A 21,124-nucleotide genomic window follows, 5' to 3' on the forward strand; every position below is an offset into this window, starting at 1 on the left:
TCTGTAAAGAATTTCTTTAGAGGAAGTACTGTACTCCAAACCCTCTCTCCTGCAAAAAGGTGTGGTAGGATGGACGAGGGTGCTATCACCACCTCCTTCATCTCAAACCTTAAAGAACGGATGCTGGCAAGACCAATTAAGGAGGATGTTATGTATTTCCGGCAACTGGGGGACATTTGGGATTAGTGATGCCTTGATTCAAGCCTGAGAAAGATGCAATGGCTGAGAGTGAGAGTGAAAAATCAAAACCAACAGACAAAAAGCAGAGAGCTATATGGGGAAGGAACTGTGCTTCCCCCAGTGGCAGGGCAAAGAATGCACAGGAATTTCATAGGGGCAGAGATGAACCACATCTAAGAGATACCAGTAATGGGGCTCTGGACATGCTAAACTAAAATATGGCACCTTGATGTACTGAATACTTTAAGCTGAAGGAATCTGAGAAAACAGCAGAAGCAGGAGGGTCACTTTGATCTCCCCCACCCCCTTCTCCACTGAAGCAGGTCATAAAATTCAGGAAGGATTTTCTTTTTTTTCTTTTTCTTTTTTTTTTTTGAGATGGAGCCTTGCTCTGTCACCCAGGCTGGAGTGCAGTAGCATGATCTTGGTTCTCTGCAGCCTCTGCCTCCTGGGTTCAAGCGACTCTCCTGCCTCAGCCTCCTGAGTAGCTGAGATTACAGGCGCCCACCACCACACCCAACTAATTTTTCTATACTTTTAGGAGAGATGGGATTTCGCCATGTTGGCCAGGCTGGTCTTGAACTTCTGACCTCAGGTGATCCACCCACCTCGGCCTCCCAAAGGAAGGATTTTCTGACCTTCACCTGAAGGAGGTCATAAGCCCCTCAGGTGAGAGGTGACCTCCCTATACCCAGAGGAAAGGAGAATCCTCATTTCTGAAGAGAGAGGGACACCAAAAGGAATCTGAATGAACCTCTGCTGATGAATCTTGCTAAGTTTCCTCCAGTTTACTGCTCTTAGCTCCTATCTGTCCTATCACATTCTTCAACGACTTTGCACTCTTCCTCAAACCTAGTATAAAAACGCTCAGGTTTAACTGTTTATTTGGGTTTTCATTTCCTTATGAAGGCTTCTTTGTCACTTAAAACTTACATTAAATAAATTTGTAAGCTTTTCTCTTGTTAATCTATCCTTTGTTAGAGACCCAATCAAGGACCAAAAAGAGTAGAAGGAAAAAGATATTTTTCCTCTCCTACAAACCAAAGTCAACAGTAAAATAACTGTAACAAAAATCTATTTCATGTTGTCTGTATCTTTCTGTACTAACTAAAAGCCCTGGTTCCTACTGCCTAGAGTCGACTTTCTAAAAAGCTTTAGAGAAACCATTTGGGATCCCAGAGGCTTCCTAATCTGTGCTCTGTTGTAACCTATTTACAAGAAGGTCTTGTTTCAAAATCTCTCACTATACAATTAGGCCAGCATTCCAAGTCCATAATAATACCTCTGAGCAATGGCTTTGATATAATGGGTCTTTTAAATGAACTATAATAAGATTTTTCTTTTTAAAATTTTAGTTTGATTTTTATGCATCATTAATAACACATTTCTTGGATTTAAATCAGCAAGTCATAACTGTATATGGCATAGTGTTTCTACCACTAAATTTGTATCTTAATTCATTCTTTCTAGCCCTTACCTTCTCTTACTTTTATTTCTATTTAATTTCATCACTATCTAAATCTGTACCAGCAGCAGATACTGTCTGACTGCCTAGGTGGCATCTCTCCCTAAAAACACCTTTTCCCCACTGTATAGTAGCCATATGGTTTAGGTACACTAAACCTATTCTCTGCTGGAGGTGGGAGCTGTGGTGGTGGCAAGGAGAACAATGTGATCCAAGTCAGTTAATCACATCCCTCTCATTATTGCAATCAGGTCAAGGGTGGTCTAGTCAGAGAAAAGCTCAGGGCATCTGAACCACTGCTGTGGGAAGTAACCCTCTCTCCCCAAGGATGTAAACAAAGCATGTGGCCTTCATTGCTCCTGGTGGTAATCTTGCAACCCAAAAGGAAATCAACAAGAGGAGGTACCTCACACAGAGAGGAGACAAAGCCAGGATAATCAGTAAGGTTATAGGCTGAACAAACAACTAAAAGGGATACTATTTCCAGACTTTTCTATCAAATCAGTAAATCTCTGTAGTTTTAAGCCAGTTTGAAATTCCTTTTCTTTGGCAGCAACCAAAAGCATTTTAATGGAACCCCAAAGAGGTTTCCCAAAGGGAAAACATAAAATAATGTTCAATATACTGTTTTTTCAATTTTATGTATAATTGCTGTTTTTTCTTTAATTCATATTGTATTGTGATAAATGTTTATTTTTACCATTTAGAAAAAGAAGTTGTTGAAACTGAGGACCTGTCTCAGTATCTCACCCTCTTTGCCATTTTAATATAGTCGGCTAAAAAAAAAGTTAAATTACTAAGATAGGCCTTTTTTTTTTGAGACAGAGTCTTGCTTTATCGCCCAGGCTGGAGTGCAGTGGCATGATCTCGGCTCACTGCAACCTCTGCTTCCCGGGTTCAAGCTATTCTCATGCCTCAGCCTCCCCAGTACTGAGATTACAGGTGTGCACCACCATACCAGGCTAATTTTTGTATTTTTAGTAGAGACATGGTTTTACCATATTGGCCAGGCTGGTGTCGAACTCCTGACCTCAGGTGATCTGCCTGCTGCAGCCTCCCAAAGTGCTGGGATTACAGGCCTGAGCCACTGCCCCCAGCCAGTTTTGCCTTTTTAAATTACAAAAACATAATGTCAAATATATTCTCTAGAAATAATCCTATTGGTTAAAAAGTAGTAACTGCCACATCAAACTGTCAAAAGCTTACAAAGGAATAGGCCAGCCTATCTATTTCCTAAAGAAAAAGAACAGACATTTCATGCAGAGAATTCAGAAGACAAAGTTCAGTAGATAAAAGTAAAATAATGAAAATCTCAAGTAATACTACTTCTTTTTGGTATTTCCACGTAGGTTTTATGTTTACTTTTTTCCTGAGTGTGTGGGGAAGGTAGTGGTAATAACCCCATTAAAAAATACAAATAACTTTTACTCAAGAATAAAACTGTACATTTAGGACCTGTTAATCAATACTGTCAAGGCTGATGAAATTCACAATTTGATTAAAATATCATCTACTTGAATGACAGAGCCTTGGGAGAAAAAAACAATACCATCTACTCCAAGAACGGCTTGGGGTAGTAAAAACGTAATTCTCAACCTTACACCATGATACAGGTGCTCAGGATCCAAACTGGTAGCCATAGCGAATAACCAAAGCTACTGTGGATGGGAGGCCTTAAAGTACACAGTAAATGGTGGTAAGTAGTGGTGGCAAGAAACCAAAATGTGTTTTCGAGCAGGCAGTGGAAGTCAAGTTTCCTTGTTACCAATTTAGAAAGGCAACTTCTCTGGTCATTTATATGTTAGTACAATTATTAAACCTTAGTTGTCATTATTACAATAAATCCTACATTTTCAAAAGTGAAAAAAATAAGCTATACAAAAGTTACTTGAATTCACCCAATTTCTCAAGTATATCTATTTTATATAACTGGTATAAATTTGTAAATAAAGAAGCAAGGCACTTCAATAAAATCAGTGGTAAATCCTGTCTAAAAGAAGAAATTATGTGTTTATATGAAACTGTACCTCAAAGTTCATAACACTGTCACTTGGAACTTTCATATATATATAGATTTCTTCAAGAGATATACTGGTAAACCGCTATTCAATATATCTATTCTATTTTCAAGTACTTCTTCTCTGATAATCCAGGACACACAAACATAGGCTCCCTTTCAAGTTGGGCAAAGTGACATATTAAAGAAGACTTCCATGAAGAAGTCAGAAGAATTTCCATTGTACACATAACTATTATTTCAGTTTCATTAAACCTGTATCTTTCAATACAGGATGTTTAAAGAGACTTTGAAAAAATAATTCATAACTGCTTCCATGTCATCTGTTCTTTAGGACTGTTTAGTATTCAACTACTAGCATTCTACTAAGATAGAATATATTTTAATTTTTATGATACCAAAGAGTAGATTTAAAAGGAGAAAACAAAAGGAGATTTAAGAAGTAAAAAAGATAATTATCTTAAAGGAAACTTTTCAGATATATTTCTAAGCAATGTTATTACATGAATATAAATACAAGTTAAGACAACGAAGCCAGGGCCTATTATATGCCTATTATATCCCTAGAACAACGGAGACACTTAATATACATTTTCTGAATAAAACTTCAAATCTAGAGAAACAGTCATGGGGGCAACTAAAAACAAGGTAGATCCTACTTTCCTGGGACTTCTAGTTCACAGAGCAAATACCTTTAAGCAAAATCATTTATATTTATAAATATAGATATATGTATATATACACACATATACATATGTGTACATATATACACAGACATGTTTACATACACATATATGTATGTGTATATATACATCTGTTTATATTTATAAATATATATGTACATATACACATATAGATATTTGCATTTATAAATATATACTTTATGTGTATATACACATATACATATATACACTTAATATATATGTATATATGTAATATGTATACATATATACACGCATATATATTAAGTATATATAAAATATATATATATGCGTGTGTGTGTGTGTATATATATGCAGAATTTCATCCATTACTTAAGGTCAGAGTATAAAGTTATAGCATCTGATAAGTAAAATGAGACTGTGTGATGAACCAGTAGAATTTCACTTTATAAAAAAAGTAACCAAAATGATACTGTCTCCTAAGGACAACTGAATTCACTTGAGCCAACAAGTGAGATAAGAAAGCATTCCAGGCATAGTGTAAAAAGAAAAGAAAAAAATGGGGGATTTCTCAAGGGTGAAGTACAAGTGAGGAATCAGCAGATGACACTGGACAGACAAGGAGAAACACAGTTGTAAAGTCCTGTGTATACGATGCTGAAGAGTTTTAGCCAAGAACGTGATTTGATAGTGGGAAGGATAAAACAGTTTTCACTGATTCCATCAATTTTCTCAAAGAAGAGTGAAGCAAAGAAATCGGCAGAGAGTGGAGAGGAGGAAGGGATTCCCAAGGTTAAGGCAAGAGAAAACACAAAAGAGCTCTTTTGGAAAATGACAGAGACTTGAGTAAAGAACACTGAGAGTGCCTGGCAGCACTCCATACTCATTAATGTTATGTGATGGCAGCTTCAAAGTTCAGTCTGAATGGTTGTCTGATATTCTCTATGTGGTTCAGGTGCTTGGATACAGACTGGTAGATAGTCGGGTTTAACTGGGTTGGGCATTTTGCTGAGCAAGTATTATGCAGAGAGTGCAGGTCAGGGAGTTAAAGGTCGTTGCAAGCAAATGCTTACAGGACTAGAAAAACTAAATTGAGGAAGGAAAGAAGTAAAGCCATGTGGAAAGTCGTATTTAAAAAGTGGTAGGGTCAATGAACACAGAAGCTCTTGCTGGTTTCAAGACAGAGTCTGGGTATTAAAGTTAGCAAGCCACAAGCATAGGCAGTAGTGGTCAGAGTGGGAGACTATAGAGGTTTAGATTTTGGGGTAATGAAACAATTGTTGGCCTCGAAAACAACAAGGAAATGAGCAACAGGCTGAATTTTTAAAAAGTAACCCAAACAATTGTGAAGAAACTGAGCCAGATGCCAGTGTTATCACAAAGGAGGGATAAAGGAAGGTGATGGACCATTGCAAGCAGGGGGATTAGTGGTGGGTAAAAGTCTCATGACCTGGACTTTCAAGGTGCTGAGGTTTTTGAAGGAGAAAAGAGGAGGAATGGTGTGGAAGCAGTAGTAAGAAACAAGACATCCTTTGCCCAACATCCTTTAAGTCTTGAATAATGTGAGTATGCAGGGATATGGGTAAAAAGCCTCCCTTAGAGAAGGCAGCCGAGGAAGTTGTATCTTTAGGAAACAAGTTTTAATTATGACACGGTGAAAAGTTCAGAAAAGAGGGACGTCATAGAAGGAATAATCAGTATGTCAGCTGTGTCTTTCTGTTTCCCACAGCATCTGTGAAATGCAGAGTATTAAATGCTTGTCAATATGAATGATCAATTAACATTTACTTGGCATCAGCAGGCTATAATACTACATGGTATTCCACCAAGCTTTTGTTACTGTGTTTTCTCACTGTAATCACTATTGGCAGCTGAGTTACAGGAACACTGAAAGTGGTGTTTTAAATTCCAAAAGAAAAGGGCAAAATTTTGTAAGAAGATGTTAAAGGAAACTTTTAAGTTCCATTCGGAAGTTTAATTTAGCCTCTTAAAAAATTTTAGCCCACATTTTAGAGCCTTAAATTCTTTAGTCATGGTTCCTTCCTTTCACAGGTGTCTCATACTTCTCTGAACTCCTACAGCACTGAAAAGGCTTTATCATGCGACTTCATGTGTCATAACAAATGCCATCTTATTTGCCAGGGCTTTACTTTTTCATGTTAGCTTCCACTCTCTGACTATACAGTCATTTTCTTGGGGTCAAAGTAGGCATTTAAGAGCTTCTTACTGATTTGGCCTGGGAATGCCTACATGAGTCACATAATTCTAAGGCAGAGATAAACTGTCTACAGTACAGGTGTTATTTGCTAACATACAAGATCTTTAGAAGAATAATGAACTGGGGTTTTAAAAAATACTTCGAAATTATTTTAACTATTCTTCAAGAGAAACGCTTATATGGGAAACAAAGAAAGCAAAATTAGTTATTTAGCCAAAATAATGTGCCCAAACAAAATAAATAAATAAATCCTGTGTTTTACCTCGATAGTAGGCCTTTGTAATTGCATCAAATTCCTCTTGACCTGCAGTGTCCCATAACATTAGTCTGACATCTTCATCATTAACTCTAAAACAAGAGATGAATTTATTTCATATGTAAAGGAAAATGTTTTTGGTAATATAGCTTTGTGTATATTTTTCATTTTCAAATCCGAAGAGATTAAAACTACAAATGCTCCTTGACTTACGATGGGCTGCCCCAATAAACCCCATTGGGGGTTACATCCTGGTAAGCCCATTGTAAGCTGAAAATATTGTAGTCAAAAATATCCTTAAGTCAAAAATGCATTTAACACCCCATTAAACCACTGTAAATGCAAAAAACTCATAAGCTGAACTATTACAAATCCTTATGCTCCTCAACTTATGACAGGGCTATGTCTCAAAAAACCCATGCTAAAGTTGAAAAACTCTGAGTCAAACCATCTTGAGTCAGGGACCACATGGATACTGTCAGTTTCACCCTGAAAAACTCTGAATACTCTCAGATGTTGATATCATTACCAACAGTGAAAGAGTGAAAAACATTCCCCTAAAGCTATAGCTTCCCACGTGATTTGGATTTATCTGCCATGTTTTTTTCTTTGACACAGTCACAGGTAGTGGTGGTCTAAGATTAACGTCTTGGGAAGGGGAATTCCCTTAGGTCACTGCTTGCTCTCCTTTCCCTACATCTTTCCAATGGGTTCTGGTGCTTTCCTGATAAAATGAGAATAAAAATAAAAATGCAGTTTACCCCCAGTCACAGTGGCTCACGCCTATAATCCCAGCAATTTATGAGGCCAAAATGGGCGGATCACTTGAGGCCAGGATATCAGTACTAGCCTGGCCAACATGGTGAAACCCTGTCTCTACCAAAAATACAAAAATTAGCTGTGTGTGGTGGCACATGCCTGTAGTCAAGCTACTCGGGAGGCTGAGATGGGAGAATCGCTTGAGCCTGGGAGGTGGAGCACGACTGCAGTCCAGCCTGGGAGACAGAGTTGAGACTCTGTCTCAAAAAAAAAAAAAAGGAATTTACCTCCCTGGCTCCCTGGTTGCCCTTGAACTTAAAATTTACTCTATTTTGTCATATAGTCAATTATCATTATTCACAGTAGTTATGTTCTATAATGCCAATGTGAACACTGAATTGGCAAATACTGAACCACTGCTCCTAAGGGAAATACAGGGTTAGGTTCTTGAGAACCCCTGGTTACATTTTCATCAACTGATCAATACGTAACCTTGCTTTATGTGTTTCTGTTTAAAGACACCTTACTGATATATATTGTTAATTCATTAACACTGAATTCACGACCAACAGCACTGTAACTCGTGTCTGAACAAAGCTTATCTAACGTATTTATTTTTTCTGTAACGCACATCATAGCCTTCCTATACTTAAAAATGCTAGACAGCACTGCAGCACTACACTTAGGAGCATTCTTAAACAGGAAAATCACCAAGAAAAAGCACAAAACGTAAAAACTGTGGCATTACACAGAACACAGAAAGGACACATGTTTACTGTATGAGGGACTGAAACAAGAAAGAGTCTTGTTTGATGACCTCAGCTGGGAAGTGCATGCTGGGCAACTTAAATTTTTTGCTGCTCTATGTATGTCCACAAATGACCACAAATGCACACAAATACTGATTCTGGAGTTACAAATAAATATTTTATTATAAATAAAACAAAGTGGGTGAATTTGCATATGCAGAACTTATAAATAATAAGGATTGACTGCATACTTAAATATTTATTTGGTTTCAGGTAGTAAGTACAAAAAGCAAACATCATCAAGAGTTAAAATGCTTGCTCTTAAAATATGTTCTGAGGGAGGAAGCAAATATGGAAATATTTTTAAAAATAGAGTAATAGAATGCAGACTAGAAATTAATCTTTAAAATGATAAAATTATCTTTGATGTTAAAGTTGGGCCAGTAACCAGGTTTGTAGTATTTCTTATTTGGGTAATACATTTTAGATTGTCTGCTACAATTTAAAATATCCTTAGACGTTCTCAGGACTAATGACAAAAAATATTACTCTGATGTGTTTTAGAATCCAAATGAATTTCCTAAAGTAAGATTGCCTTCTCATAGGCAAATTTTGCCCTCCCAAATCTGTTTTGTCTTATTTCTTTAGTGTAAAGCAAACTATTAATTCTCTAACTTCCGTAGTCTTGCCTAGTTTCAAAAAGAGAACAGACATTCTAATAAAAAGGAGTCCATAATACAACTTTCATTCCAAAAAAAACAGCAGTTGGAAATCTCACTGGAGTCAGCATCAGTTTGTGTTTAAGACATGCCCAAGGTGTCACCAATAAATCTAAAACAGATATGAGACAGAAAAAAACGTGGGAAGGAGAGTAGAAAAAGAAAAAAAGTGAAAGAGGAAGGGAAGAGATGAAAGAAAAAAAAGGGTAAAGTCACACACGTGATGAAACCACCATCACGGTGGCATAAGCACTGCCACTAGTGGCCACATCTCGAAATCCACTGCAAGTAGTTAACTATTATTCCAATAAGTCTTGGATACAGTTCATAAATCAAAGCCAAAGGAATAAAACAGCCAAGTACTTACTGAATTTGTCGCTCCAAAAAATCAACTCCAATGGTTTTCTTGTAGTCTTTTGTAAAAATGCCTTTGCAATATCGCTGAATCATACTTGATTTTCCAACTGCTCCATTCCCTACAACCACCATCTTTATGGCGACTTCCATATCTTCCTCCAACATTTTTGGAGCTGAAATGGTTTCTGTACCAACTCTAATTCCAGGAGATCAGATCTTCTCTCTCAAATCTGTGGTTTAAAATGAAATTATTTTTTCATAAAAATGTACAAACTAAACTAATTGTTTTATCAAGAAATCATCACATTGCATTGCAAGGATGTGTTTTCATACCTGAGGCCCCTCCCACTCTTTTTAAATAATGTAAATTCTTTGAAAGGTACAGCAATAACACAATTCATTTTTGAATGAATCCTCATCAATAGCACAATGCATGGCATTCATATATCAATAAATACCTAGATCTACTTTCATAGAGATGATGATTAGGGTCATTAGACTTGATGCCTGATACTTTAAAGGCACCACTTGCTAGTTCTGTGCTCTTACTGAACACGTTGCTTAACTTCTTCAGGCTTCTGTTTCCTGGCAATAATATCCATCTCATACGGTTGTTGATCAATGATACATGTAGAGCACTTAGCATAGTGAAAGTTATGCATTCAAAATTTAGTTAAGCATTCCTGATCCAAAAATCTGAAGTCTGAAATGTGGCAAAATCTGAAACTTTTTAAGCACTGACATGATGCCATAAGGGAAAAATTCCATATCTGACATGTGACAGATCACAGTCAAAAGAGAGTCAAAACTTTATTTCATGCACAAAAATACTGAAAGTACTGTATAAAAGAGGCCATGTGTATAAGGCATATATGAAACATAAATGAATTTCCTGTTAAGATTTGGGTCCTGGCCGGGCGCGGTGGCTCAAGCCTGTAATCCCAGCACTTTGGGAGGCCGAGACGGGCGGATCACGAGGTCAGGAGATCGAGACCATCCTGGCTAACACGGTGAAACCCCGTCTCTACTAAAAAGTACAAAAAACTAGCTGGGCGAGGTGGCGGGCGCCTGTAGTCCCAGCTACTCGGGAGGCTGAGCCAGGAGAATGGCGTAAACCCGGGAGGCGGAGCTTGCAGTGAGCAGAGATCCGGCCACCGCACTCCAGCCTGGGTGACAGAGCGAGACTCCGTCTCAAAAAAAAAAAAAAAAAAAAAAAAAAAAAAAAAAAAAAAAAAAAAGATTTGGGTCCTGTCCCCAAGACATCTCATTATGTACATGCAAATAGGGCAGGTGTGGTGCCTCATGCCTACAATCCCAGCATTTTGGGAGGCTGAGGCAAGAGGATCGCTTGAAGCCCCGAGTTTGAGACTAGCCTGGGCAACATGTGGAGACCCAGTCGCCACTAAAAAACATAAAATAAAATAAATTAGCCGAGTATAGTGGTGCATGCCTGTAGTCACAGCTACACGGGAGGCTGAGGTGGGAGGATCCCTTGAGCCCAGTGATTTGAAGCTGCAGTGAGCGATGGTCATGCCACTGTACTCCAGCCTGGGTGACAGAACAAGATGCTATCTCTAAAAAAAATTAAAATAAAATTTAAAAAAACATTGTAAATTCTCCATAGTGTATCACCAAATAGGCAACAAATTCAAAATCTGTGGAAATCACTTTTCAACCTCATAGGTAATAATCAATGTCCCTAAAAAAGCACCCCAAAGAAGGTTTCGTATAATAGTGTATGACCATGTGTCAGCATTGGGCTGTTAGTTATAACGATTTAGTGTTTGGCTTACAATGAATCCTGTACAAATAAATATCTTACACCACACATTCCTGCTTTAGTTTCAAACCTTTATAGTTACACATACAATGAAAGCAATAGAATGGGCACTGTTTGCATTTTAGGAATGAAAAGAACAGAAATTCAATTTCTTCATGTTTCTTCTTAAAATTACTAGTTAGGCTACTGCCCATTTAGCTATTATATTTCAACTACTTTAACTTAAAATCCTTCTATACAACCACTCCACCAAGAGAGTCCAAAAATGTGAAGAACATTCCTTTTTTTGTCCCTAATAGTCTCAGCAATTGTCTCCGGTACTTTACAAACCTGAGTGATCATAAGAATCACCTAAAAGTACTTGTTAAAGTATGGTCCTGGGTCTCCACCTCAGACATAATTTATCAGAAATTTCACAGGAGGCCTTGGAATCTGGTTTATAGAACAAGCACAAAAGGTGCTGCTTAGCTCTCCCTTCAAGAGCTGCTAGCTGGCAGTCTCTGCTACCTCACCTTCAGGATCCACTGCACTGTCCACTCCCGTTAACGCCACATTCTCCCCAGGGAAAGATTAAACAGGCAGGGCCACTTGAGTTGGGCCAATTCTGCACAACATGGATTCTCTTTGCTCTGGGGCTCCCATCAGACTAGCTGAGATTTTTTCAGAAATGCACTGCAGTCTGGGGTTCTTTCCACCCCATCTTTCTTCATCCTTTCACAAGTATAAAAAACTAGCATTGCAGCCTCTTTATCCTTCTCAGGCATTTCCTCCAATAAATCTCTTGCACTTCTAATTCCATCTTGATATTTGCTTCCTGGAGAACCCAAATGGATATACATCCCAAGTGATTTTACATTCAGGTAAATGTCAGAGCCAATACCCTATGCTAGTGATTCTCAATTTTGGCTATATATTGGAATCACCTAGATAACTTTTAAAAAATACTTGGCTGGGGGCAGTGGCTCACACCTGCAATCCCAGTGCTTTGGGAGGCTGAGGCAGGAGGATGGCTTGAGGCCAGGAGTTCAAGACCAGCCTGGGCACCATGTGAGACCCTGTCTCTATAAAAAAAAAAAAAAAAAAAAAAATTGGTCGGGCATGGTGGCGTGAGCCTGTAGTCCCAGCGACTCTGGAAGCTAAGGCGGGAGGATTGTTTGAGCCCGGAAGTTCAAGGCTGCAGTGAGCTATGACTGTACCACTACACTTCAGCTTGGGTGACAGAGCAAGACCCTGTCTTAAAAAAAAAAAAAAAAAAAAAACCTGATGCCTGATGCCTGCATCTTATCCTCTGTGTATACAATCAGATGGTCCAGGGCAGTGGTTACCAACCATTTTGGTACTAGGGACTTGTTTTGGTGGAAGACAACTTCCACAGATGGGAGGTTGGTGGGGGGCACGGTGGAGGGATGGTTTAGGGATAAAACTGTTCTACCTCAAATCATCAGGCATTAGTTAGATTCTCATAAGGATATAAGGAGCGCTGCAACCTAGATCCCTCACATGTGTAGTTCTCAATAGAGTCTGGGCTCCTGTGAGAATCTAATGCTGCTGCTGATGTGACGAGGCGGAGCTCAGGTGTAATGTTTGCAGCCACTCACCTCCTGCTGTGCGGCCCAGTTCCTAACAGGCCACAGAATGGTACCAGTCCACGGCCTGGGGGTTGGGGACCCCTGGTCTAGGGTACAATCTGGACATCAAGTATCACCATCCTATTACCCTACACAAGATGTAGTCTTCAGGACACAGGGTCAAATATAAAATTCTGACCAGGAGCTGACCCTTGTTCATCCAGCTGTATCTCACACTGGTTCAGTTCCTAGAAAGCAACTTCCTTTCTCTACCTAAATAATTCTTCACCCAAGAAGACTGTTACGTTCATAAAAAGACAACAACAAAACTCTTATCACATTTTATCCTTTTAAAGATACATACTTCAGACACTTTTGCTTCTGAAATGATAGACATTTTTCCCTATTCCTTCCTCTAAATATAACTAAAATTTGTGAATATTATATATAAACAAACATTAGACATCGAAAAGTGAAAAGGTACCACAAGGCACAAAGAACAACATGGTAATGAGTTTTCCTTGAGTTCTTTTTACCTCATATATCCCAGACTGGATTATAGAGAAGCTAGTAACCAGGAAATGTCACCACCAACGACAAAAAGAAACATAAAAGCTACTCTCTTGAGTCAAAGGACCAGGAAAGTGAAAGCCTAGCAAGGCGGAGCTTGCAGGGAGCCGAGATCACGCCACTGCAGTCCAGCCTGGGCAACAGAGTGAGACTCCGTCTCAAAAAAAAAAAAAAAAAAAAAAAGAAAGAAAGAAACATAGAAAACACCCCTACCCTTTTGAGGGCTATATTGATGCACCCCAACTCCCTCAATGGGGTGGTGTCAGAGAAGACCAACCGGGGGAGGACTGGGGAGGACTTTCATCCTCACTGGGGAGAAATGAAGGCTCCCCCAACCCCTGCCCAACCACCACCAAGGCATCCCTGGAGACCATGTGGGAGGCTGAACTTCCACCCATCCACCAATTCAGTCATCCCTACCCATGTTTACCTCCACTTTTTTGCTGGGGTGGTGTCAGATGAAGCCTATTAGAAAGTCAGGACTTCCACTATCTCTCACAGGTAATAAGGCCATCTGCTGACTCCCCGCAGTGTCAGTGGGTCAGCCTCCTCTCAGCCAGGGTAGTATCAGTGGCCCCAGTAGAGAGTCATCATGACCAGTAGTAAGAGGAGCTCTTCCCACTCTGTTTTTTTCTCTTTTTTTTTTTTTTTTTTTTTTTTTTTTAAGACAGTGTCTCATTCTACACTCCAGGCTGGAGTGTAGTGGGGTGAACACAGCTCACTGCAGCCTCAACTTCCTGGGCTCAAGCAATCCTACCATTTCAGCTGGGACTACGGGCGCACACCACCACGCCTGGCTAGTTTTTGCATTTTTTGTAGAGACAGGGTTTTGCCATTTTGGCCAGGCTGATCTCAAACTCCTGGGCTCAAGCGATCTGCCTGCCTTGGCTTCCCAAAGTGCTGGGATTACAGGCACGAGCCACCGCACCCAGCCCACTATGTTTCAATGGAAGACAAGCAGGAAACCTGGAGTTTTATCCTCACCTGGTAGTAAAGAGGTACTGCCCCACCCTTCCTGTTTTTGGAGCACATCAAAGGAAGAGAATCAAGCTAAAAGAGAATGTAATGAGACCAGAGAATCACAACATAACACTCCCAATGTCCTGGTTTCATCGAAAATCACTCAGCACACCAAGAACCAGAAAAATCTTAACTCAAATGCGAAAGACAATCAATAGACACTAGCAATGAGATGACAGACATTAGATTTATGTAACAAGGATTTTAAACATAAAAAGTTAACTGGCAGTCAATAAGCAATTATGGATATACCTGAATAAATGTAAAACATAAAGAGTCTCAAAAATAAACAGAAGATATAAAGAAGTACCAAATGGAAAGTAGAACTGAAAATTATAATAACCCTAATTTTAAAAACTCAATGATAGGTTCAACGGCAGAATAGAGAGGACAGGGGAAAGAATTAGTGAACTTGAACATACAATCTGAGCCAAGCAAACAAAGACTGAAATAAAGGAAAAAGCCTTCAGGACCTGTGGAACTAAACCACAAAAAAATTGCATATTTCTGTCATTGGAGTTCCAGGAGGAGAGGAGGAAGAAGATAGGGCTAAAAAAGGACTTGAAGAAATAATGACTGAAAATTTCCCAAATATGGAAAAAGACAAAGCTACAGATTCAAGAAGCTGAGTAGATACCAAACAGGATAAACCAGTCAAAATCTAGACCTAAACAAATCAAAGTCAGACTTCTGAAAACTAAAGACAAAACATTTTGAAAGCAGCCAGAGAAAAAGGATGGGGAAAAGTCATTTGAATGACAGTGAATTTCTCCTCAGAAACCATGGAGGCCAGAAGGAAGTGGCACATCATTTTTTGAGTGTTGAAAGAAAAGAACTGTCAACTCAAAATTATATATCCAACAAAAATATCCTCTAGGAATGAAAAGGAAATCAAGGTAATCTCTGATGAGGGAAAACTGAGAGCATTTGTTGACAGCAGATCAATGCAAAAGAACAGCTAAAGGACATTCTCAGGTGGAAAGGAAATAATTTTTTAAACAAAGAACTTGGAATATCAGAACAAAAGAACATGGTAAGAGCAAAAATATTGTTAAATCCCATAGATTTCCCTTCTCTTCTTGAGTGTTCTAAACTATGTTTGATAGTTGAAAAAAAATTATAAAACTGTCCAATGTGGTGTTCAATATATGCAGGGAAAATATTTAAGACAATTAATTATAAATGGGGATGGATAAAGGACTATAAAGGGAGGTAAGCGTTCTACACTTCACTTGAATTTGTAAAATATTGACTGCAATGATAAATTATGGTGATAAATCACATATACAGTCATGCACCACATAACAACATTTCGGTCAATGATGGATTGCATATACAACAGTGGTCCCTTAAAATTACAATGCCATATGTTTACTATGCCTTTTCTATGTTTCAATATGTTTAGATACACAAATATTTGCCAATGTGTTATAAGTACCTACAGTATTCAATACAGTAACAGTGTACAGGTTTGTGGCTTAGGAGCAATAAGCTATAGCATACAGCCTAGATGTGTAGTAGGCTATACCATCTAGGTTTGTGTAAGTTCATTTTAGTATGTTCACACAATGACAAAACCATAATGTGCATCCCCATCGTTAAGCAATGCATGACTGTAGGTAATGTAATACCAAGAACAACCACTAAAACAATAATACAAACAGGTACACTCAAAAACACACAGATAAATCAAAATGAGATTCTAAAAACACAATAAAGCCAGAATCTAATTGATATTTATAGAACTGTCTATACAACAGCACAATATACTTCCTTTCAAGTACCCAGATTGAACATATTCTGGGCCATAAAACAAACATCAGCATGTCACAGGGCAAACCCCAAAACTGGAGTTCAGCCCAGGAGGCCACGCGGGTTTTTGGCTTTGTGCAGAAGGAATTCAAGAGTGAGCCGACAGAGTGAAGTGAAAGCAAGTTTATTAAGAAAGTACAGGAATAAAAGAGTGGCTGCTCCATAGACAGAGTGGCCCTGAGGGCTGGTGGTTAGTTATTTTTATGGTTTTTTTTTTTTTATTACATGCTATACAAGGGGTGGATTATTCTTGAGTTTTCTGGGAAAGGGATGGGGAATTCCCAGAACATTTCAGACAATATAAGGTAACTTTCAGACATTGCCATGGCATTTATAAATTGTCATGGTGCTGATGGCAGTAACCTTTACTATGCTAATGTATTATGATTAGCATATAATGAGCAGTGAGGACAACCAGTGGTCACCTGCATGACCATCTTGGTTTTAGTCAGCTTCTTTACTGCATCCTGTTTTGTCAGTGGAGATCTTTTAAGACCTGTATCTTGTGGAACCAGATCTATCGACCTCCTGTCTCAAACACACTTAAAATAATGGAAACCATACAGAATGTGTTCACTGATCACAATGGAATCAAACTAGAAATCAGTAACAGAAAGATAAAACAGGGAAATCTCCAGACAGAAACTAAAAGCACACACTTTTAAAACAATCCAACATTCCAAGTAGTAGTCACAAGGAAAGTATAAAAAAAAAAAAACTTAATTAAATGAAAGTGAAAATACATGTGAAACTTAGTGGGGCACAGCTAAAGTAGTGCTGAAATGGGAAAATATATTTTATTTTATTATTACTATTTTTGAGACAGAATCTCACTCAGCAGTCCAGGCTGGAGTGCAGTGGCCCGATCTTGGCTCACCGCAACCTCCCCTTCCCAGGTTCAAGCAACCCTGCCTCAGCCTCCCGAGTAGCTGGGACTACACGCATGCATCACCATGCTGGGCTAATTTTTGTATTTTTAGTAGAGACAGGATTTCACCATGTTGGCCAGGCAGGTTTCTAACTCCTGGCTCAAGTGATCCGCCCGCCTCAGCCTCCCAAAGTACTGGGACTACACGCGTGAGCCACCATGCCCAGCCTGAGACGCGAAAATTTGGAGCACTAAATGCTTACCTTAGAAAAGGAAAAAAGTTTCAACTCAATAATCTAAGCACTCACCTCAAGAACTAGAGGAGCAAAATAAACCCAAAGCAAGCAAAAAAAGGAAGATACTAAAAAAGAAGAACAGAAATCAATGAAATTGCAAACAGAAAAACATGCAACAAAAAGCTGGCTTTTTGAGAAGATCAATAAATGTAACAATACTTTAGTGAGACTAACACAAAAAAGAGAGAGAACACAAATACCCAATATCGGGAATAAAATAGGGGATAGCAACATAGACTCTGCAGACTCAAAAGGATAACGTAACAACCCTACACACATAAATGTGACAACCCAGACAAAATGAACCAAATTCTTCAAAAGCATAAATGACCATGATTCACCCAATATAACAGAGGTCTATTTGAATACTCCTATAACTATGAAGGAAATTGAATCTGTAATATAAAAACTCGGAAAGAAATCTACAGGATCAGGCAGTTTCACTGAAGAATTCTACTAAACATTTAAAAAATTAACACCAATGTACACAATCTCCTCCAGAATAGAGACGAGGAAACACTTGCCAACTCTTTTTATGAAGCCAGCATTATCTTGATACCACAAAAAGACACTACAAAAAAGAAAATTAGACAAACTCTTCTGAACAAAGATGCAAAAATCTTCAACAAAGTATTAATAAACTGAATTCAGCAATATTTAAAAACAATAATACATTGCAACCAAGTAGACTTTATTCTGGGAATGCAAGGCTAGTTAAATACTCAAAAAGCAATCAATGTAATCCACCATATAAACACAACATAATATCAATTGATGCAGAAGAAATACTTGACAAAATTCAACATTTGTGAGAAAACTCTGAGCAAACTAGAAATAGAATGGGACTTCTTCGACCTGGTAAAAGGCACCTATAGGCCAAGCACAGTGGCTCACGTCTGTAATCCTAACACTTTGGGAGGCTGCAGCGGCAGATTGTCTGAGCTCAAGAGTTCGAGACCAGCCTGGGCAACATGGTGAAACTCCGTCTCAACTAAAAATACAAAAAAATAACTGGGTGTGGGAGTGCTCACCTGTAATCCCAGCTACTCAGGAGACAGAGGCACAAGAATTGCTTGAACCAGGGAGGCAGAGGTTGCTGTGAGCTGAGATCATACCACTGCACTCCCCAGCCTGGATGACAGAGTGAGATTCTGTCTCAAAAAAAAAAAAGCATCTATAACATAAAACAATTCTGGAAGACTGCTTTCCTCTGATTGGGAACAAGGTAAGGATATCTATTCTCACTACTCCTATTCATCATACATGAAGTTCTAGTCATTGTAATAGGAAACAAAAATAAATAAAACACAGATTAGGAAAAAAATAAATAAAACTTTCTCTATTCACAAGTGACATGATTATCTCTGTAGAAAAACCCATGGAATCTACCAAAAATTTAAAAACCAAACCCTGAACTAATGAGTTTAGCAAAGTCAGAGGACATATGCACAACACACAAAATTCAATTGTATTTCCACATACAATGTACAATTTGAAACCAGTATTTTTTAGAATGAGATTTACAATAGCTCAAAAAACATTAAATACTTAGGTATAAATGTAACAAAACATGTACACAATCTGTATGCTGAAAACTATAAAACACTAAACAAATCAAAGACCTAAATAAATGGAAAGACATATCATGTTCATGGATTGGGAGACTCAACAAAGTAAACTTAGCAATTTTCCCTAAATTGATCTGTGGGTGTAATACAATTTCAGTCAAAGCACCAGCAAATTTTTCTGTATCCACAAGTTGATTCTAAACTTTATACACAAAGGTAAAAGAATCAGAATAGCTAAAACAATTTTGAAAAAGAATGAAACTGAAGGAAATTATACTACCTGGTTTTAAGACATTACAATGCTAAATTAACAAAGTGTGGCCAAGGGAAAGTTAAGTAAATCAGTGGAACAAAACAGGCCCAAAATAGACCCTCACAAATAAAGCCAATTGATTTTTAACAAAGGTGCAAAAGCAATTCAATGGAGAGAAGACAGTCTTTTCAACAAATGCTGATGGAACAACTGGACGTCCATAAGCAAAAAAGTAAACCTTCACACCTTATACAATTAACTCAAATGGATCACAGATCTAAATGGAATACTTTTATAAAACAATTTTTAGAAGGAGAAAATCTTGACCTGTTAGGCAGAGTTCTTAGACATGACACCAGAAGATCCATAAAAGGAAAAATTGATACTGGACTTCACCAAAATTAAAAACACTGCTGTCTGAAAGACACTGTTAGAATGAAAAGACAAGACAGACTGGAAGAAAATACCTGAAAAACATGTAACTGACATATAATTTGTATCCAGAACATAAAAAGAACCCTCAAAATTCAACATAAGAAAACAGACCAATTTAAAAATGGGCAAGAGACTTGGCCAGATACCTCACCAATGACTCCATGTGGCAAATGAACACATGAAAACATGTACAACATCTTTAGCCATTAGTTAAAGGCACATTAAAACCACAATGAGATACCACTACACACCTATTAAAATGGCTAAGTCTTAAAAAACTGACACTACCAAATGCTGGGAGTATGTGGAGCAACTAGAACTCTCACATGTTGCTTGTGGGAATGCAAAATGACACAGACACTCCAGAAAAGAGTTTAACAGTGTTTTTTTTAAATTAAACATACATTTACCATATGACCCTGCAATCCACTTGTAGCAATACCCTAGAGAAATGAAAACATGTCCATACAAAAAACCTTTACATGGTATTTATAGCAGATTGATTCATAATCACAGAAAACTGAAAACAACCTCAATGTCCTTCAGTGGGCAGATGTAGAAACAAACTGTAGCATTTCCACATAATAAAACAGTACTCAGCAATATGAAAAAAAATTATCCATACATGAAACAACTTGGAAAAATCTTAAAGGCATTTTGCTGAGTGAAAAAAAAGCTAATATCCAAAGATTACCAACTGTTATGATTCCATTTCTAGAAAATATTAATAATTGCCAGGGGTAAGGAGTATGATATAAAGGGATCACATTAGGTTTTTTTTTTTCTGTGAGGGCGGGGAGTGATAGATTTGTTCTACATCCTTATTGTAGTGGTGGTTACATGAGTCTAAAATTCGCAGAACTGCACACCGAAAAAAAGATCAATTTTACCATATACTTTTAAAAATAATACATTAATTTCCTTAAAATAAATTTAAAGAGGCCGGGCGCGGTGGCTCAAGCCTGTAATCCCAGCACTTTGGGAGGCCGAGACGGGTGGATCACGAGGTCAGGAGAGCGAGACCATCCTGGCTAACACGGTGAAACCCCGTCTCTACTAAGAAATACAAAAAAAAAAAAATAGCCGGGCGAGGTGGCGGGCGCCTGTAGTCCCAGCTACTCGGGAGGCTGAGGCCGGAGAATGGCGTGAACCCGGGAGGCGGAGCTTGCAGTGAGCTGAGATCCGGCCACTGCACTCCAGCCTGGGCTACAGAGCGAGACTCCGTCTCAAAAAAAATAAATAAATAAATTTAAAGAAAAAAGCCAAATTAAATGTTAACAGGCAGTCAGACTCTTGCTTTTCAGAAACTACTCCATAGACTTAAAGCACTAGGTCAAAACAATTACGTTCCTAGAAATAAGCATAATTCTGAGTATAATTAAAGACCTTGACAATAATACTTTATATAAACACCCTTTCCCCAAAACTTAACATTTTGCTAATGCAGTCTAATAAATTAGAAAAACAAAGGGTGAGTTAACTCACCAATCAAAAGGTTGTTTTCTCACAACGGCCTTTATTTAAGTAGAAGTACAGTTATATTTGTAAAAATACTGAAAAACTTCTTAGGGT

General features: G+C 38.2%; 2 protein-coding genes across 4 annotated transcripts in view; both read right to left on the minus strand.

Moving 5' to 3' along the window:
• Positions 1–21,124, minus strand: part of DST (dystonin) — a 1,587,602-nt gene that overhangs the window by 737,513 nt on the left and 828,965 nt on the right. The gene's annotated exons all lie outside the window — the stretch shown is intronic.
• The window catches only part of RAB23 (RAB23, member RAS oncogene family), a 35,224-nt gene that overhangs the window by 13,013 nt on the left and 1,087 nt on the right, over positions 1–21,124 (minus strand). For all 3 annotated transcript variants that reach the window (XM_050788795.1, XM_050788793.1, XM_050788796.1), the window contains exons 2-3: positions 9,393–9,612; positions 6,805–6,890 (exon numbers count right to left, since the gene is read on the minus strand). In XM_050788795.1, the coding sequence (XP_050644752.1) occupies positions 6,805–6,890; positions 9,393–9,547 (241 nt within the window). In that variant the 5' untranslated portion in view covers positions 9,548–9,612. The remainder of the gene's footprint in view (positions 1–6,804; positions 6,891–9,392; positions 9,613–21,124) is intronic.

This window comes from Macaca thibetana, chromosome 4 (genome assembly GCF_024542745.1).
Source record: "Macaca thibetana thibetana isolate TM-01 chromosome 4, ASM2454274v1, whole genome shotgun sequence".
Taxonomy (NCBI): Eukaryota; Metazoa; Chordata; class Mammalia; order Primates; family Cercopithecidae; genus Macaca; species Macaca thibetana.